The following is a 3,922-nucleotide window of genomic DNA, read 5'->3' as shown; positions in this document are numbered from 1 at the left end:
CATGGTTGTATACATACACAAATAGAGCATCATTTTCTCTTTAGTATAATCAAAATTAGTCACAATTTTAAACTGAACCCATTTTCAAATTGTGTAAGATTTTTAAAGGAATGTTGAATAAACAAAATAAAATATAAATTAAAATTATGGCTTTCACTATTTAAATAGTACTACTCATACTACTACTACTACTACTACTACTACTACTAATAATAATAATAATAATAATAATAATAATAACTATTACTTTTGTATAATTTTGCTTCTAAATATTAATTCACCAGAAGTTAAATTCTGTTTTGGACAGTGAACAGTTGTAGCAAGAAATTGTTTATTACAACATACATAGTTTATTTCAAAACATAATACAAGCTTTATACTGAAAATAAATAATTACTTGAGCTGTCATCGAAATTTGGAATAAAACCGCCGAAACAGTTCAATCTTACTGAAAATATTGTGTGTGTTTTTTTTTTTACATTGCTAATTAAGTGCATGAATAACTAAGAGCATTTGTTTAAATTAATGACTTCAAAAGTGTAATATATAAAACTGTACAATATTCGAAAAAATACTTAAGAAATAAACCAATAACAGGAGTATTTAAGATTATAAAATTTTGATACTGAACGTACAATAAAATTATAGGCAGGTGTATAGCGTCGTCAACCCATCTTTCTATTCTCGGCTCTGCTTCAGAGTCCACACAGTTTATATGGTCGAAGATGATTCAGATCAAATAAATGAATTTTATAAATAGCTGTGACTGTGTGTGGCTTTATGAGCTACAGGCCATAAGGGAGGAATTCAATAATAGAAAAACAACCTCCAAGTGCTATTATGTTGGTAGCAATACCTCTACAACTGGAATGAGGGCCTATATTTGCATATGCGAAAAGAAATAATTACAGATCTGCTACGAGTGTGTTACAAAATAATGAGTGTAAATATGGAGAGCTAAAGCGGTGTGTGTGAGCCCGAGGGAAGCATGAGGTGGACTGTAAAAAAAAAAAAAAAAAAGAAACGGCCTCCGGTGCTGCAACAAATCAATTAAGAAAAGTAATATTTTTGTTTGTTTCAGTCCGCTGATCCAACAGAGAAAAAGACCCCCCCCCCAAACAAAAAAAAAAAAATTAAGAAAAAATTAAGAAAAAACAAAACATCATCAGTCCCATCTTATCATTATTACCGAGAGGATGAGAAACGGTGACACAAACCAAAGGCGCTGGCAGGTTATTAGGCACATTTTTGTATTTATATCCGTGATGTAGAAAATAATTTGGCGGGATCCGAAGGTGATCAGAAACAAATGTGACGTTTGATATGCCGCTGTATAGAAGAATGCCCTCGTGACAGTCAGAAGATGACGAAGGCTTGGACAGGTGTCTCTGTTATTGTCGCTGTGGTTCAGTGCTGGAGGAGTCTGTGTCGGGACGGCCTGGAATCCGTGCCGGGGGTCGGGGGTTAGGGGTCGGGGGTTAGGGGTCGTGATTCCTCCCGGTGCTTTCGGTCAGAGATCGTGGCACGAGGAGGCGTCCCCCGCGCTCCCGCCGTGAGAATAGGGTCCCTCGTGCTGCAGCTCGCCCGGCGGCGTCATGCGCTTCTCCTTCTGCCTCCGGTTGCAGAACCACACTCGCACCACCTCCTTCTCCAGCTGCAGAGAGTCCGCCAGGGAGGTGATCTCCGGCGCGGCCGGCTTGGGACACTTGAGGAAGTGCGTCTCCAGGACCCCCTTCACGCTCACCTCGATGGACGTCCTCTTCTTCCTCTTCCTCCCCTGAGCTGCTATCTTGTCTATGCTGCTGGCGCTGCCCGTGGTGGAGTCGGCCTCCTCCAGCCACTTGTTCAGCAGCGGCTTTAGTTTGCACATGTTCTTAAAGCTCAGCTGCAGAGCCTCGAACCTGCAGATGGTGGTTTGGGAAAACACGTTTCCGTACAGCGTGCCCAGGGCCAAACCCACGTCCGCCTGCGTGAAGCCCAGCTTGATCCTCCGCTGCTTGAACTGCTTGGCGAAGAGCTCCAGCTCGTCCGAGGTCGGCGTCTCCTCGTCGGAGTGGTCGTGGCAGTGGTGGCCGCCGAGGTCGCTGTGCTCGGGGCTGAGCGTGTCCCTGAGGCCCGGGTGCATGCCTTGGCCCTGCGGGTTGGGCGGAGGTGTGAGGCCACCGTGGTCCAGCATGCCGTTGACTGTGAAGCCCGTCTGCGAGTAGATGTTGATCTGCTGCCCGCTGGTGATGGAGGTGTTGTGGGACACCGGGGTTCCCCAGCCTCCCGGGTGGTTGCCATGGTTGTTGTGATGAGGAGAGTGATGCGCTACGTGCGGCGAGCGGTGATGGATGATGCCGAGCTGCAGGTCCTCTCGGCCCGGTTTAATATCCTGCTGCTCCATGGAGGCCGACCAGGGGCTGCCCTCCGACAGACTGCTCGCCCACTGGTGCCCGAGGGGGTGTCCGTTGCTCTGGATGCTGTGCAGGTAGTCACCCTGGAGGAGCTTCTGGTGTCCCCTGTAGGGGCTGGCAGGCTGCATGGCCTGGCTGTCCGGGTGGATCATGGGGCTGGAGCTGAGCAGGGTGTAGGGGCTGGAGGCAGCTGTGGCCATGCTGGCTGCTGAACCCCACTAGTGCTACTGAAGGAAGGGAGCAGCTCAGCCTCTGACATCTCCCTCTCTCTGGAGCCTCGGCAGCAGCCCGGCGTTGACTGACAGACTCCGCCGCCACTCACGGGCCGGTAGAGGCGCAGTGACGGCGCGTCTCGGCCAATGACGGCGCAGATGCCCGACCCTCCGCCTCTGGACGCGTACAGCCGTGGAGAGGAAAGGGTTACAGGCAGCCGAACCGGAAGTGAGTGGAGAGTGCTGGTCCAGTGGGTCTGGCTGGGGACGATGTGCGCGTGGAGCGCAGTTCCTGTTTATTAATTAAAGTTTCCAACTGATTTACGCACGAGGTTACTGCTGCTCCTGTCACCCATGAGCGCGCGCGGAGGAGGAGATTAAAGCGCAATGGCATCTGTAAGACGTGCCAGCACTTAATTTAGAAGGATACAATCAAACCAAGAGCAGCTCTCACTGCTAAAGATTAACTTTTAGGGAATACTTCCTCAGGTGTTTATAGAATGAGCTTCTCAAGATGCTGTTTTACGCACAGGACGTTCTTCATCCACACCTGTTATGTCCAGACAAAAACAATACACCCTGGGCCGGTACATGCAAATTTAGTATTTAAGATAAGATTTCCCTAAAATATTAAAATATATGTATATTTATCTGGCGGACTAAAATCACACCTTTTGCTCCTGGGAGCGTGCACTCCTCTAACACATTTCCAACTTTTTTCCCCCCCATTTTCTCAAAGAAATAAGTGTTTCCCCAAGCACTGCACACTCACACTCCCAGTATTTAAGAATCTAATCATGTCCTCTCAGAGTAAAAAAAAAAAAAAAAAAAAAAAGATCTATCTGCATATCTGAGAACTAACTTGGCTGCGTACTCATATTTGCCATTAGAGGACTGCGTCCCAGTCTCCTTATTGGTTTGAAAAAATTCCATTAAATATATTGCTCGAGCTCCCAGGTTAAGCTTGATTTAAATTTGCATACATTTTCATACATTTAGGAGAAATAAAAGAAGGCTGCAGCCACCGGAAAGTCATTAAAGAGCGACGGGGTTGGAGGAGCTGCTCGCAGTGAGGCGGCGGCGGCGGCAGACTGAGGAGAAGAGGCCGGAGCAGGTGAGCTGATCGCGGGCTGGACGGGAGGGCGGACTGGGGCCTCGGGAGCCGGAGGAGTGACGGAGGAGTGACGGAGGGGAGGGTGGTGACAGGGCCAGGCTACAGCAGCCCACGGGCCTCTGTAGATGGGTGGGAAACAATCCAACACACCGACGTGTCTGTTGTTGTGTTCGCACATTCTCCACGTCGACTCTTTTGAA

The 3,922-nt window shown here is 48.0% G+C and overlaps 1 protein-coding gene across 1 annotated transcript; it reads right to left on the bottom strand.

The window, feature by feature from the left end:
- Positions 1-1,510: 1,510 nt before the first annotated feature.
- On the bottom strand, positions 1,511-2,596 carry LOC129090335 (POU domain, class 3, transcription factor 4-B-like). The gene has a single exon (XM_054597954.1). The coding sequence runs from the start codon at positions 2,594-2,596 to the stop codon at positions 1,511-1,513; it is 1,086 nt and encodes a 361-aa protein (XP_054453929.1).
- Between the last annotated feature and the right edge of the window lie 1,326 nt (positions 2,597-3,922).

Source organism: Anoplopoma fimbria, chromosome 4 (assembly GCF_027596085.1).
Source record: "Anoplopoma fimbria isolate UVic2021 breed Golden Eagle Sablefish chromosome 4, Afim_UVic_2022, whole genome shotgun sequence".
Taxonomy (NCBI): Eukaryota; Metazoa; Chordata; class Actinopteri; order Perciformes; family Anoplopomatidae; genus Anoplopoma; species Anoplopoma fimbria.
Note: the sequence above shows the minus strand (reverse complement) of the source record. Positions and strands in the feature narration are given on the sequence as shown.

Bases quoted from the DNA above. Each gene is read 5' to 3' on its own strand.
- LOC129090335 (XM_054597954.1), bottom strand. From the start codon at position 2,596: ATGGCCACAGCTGCCTCCAGCCCCTACACCCTGCTCAGCTCCAGCCCC.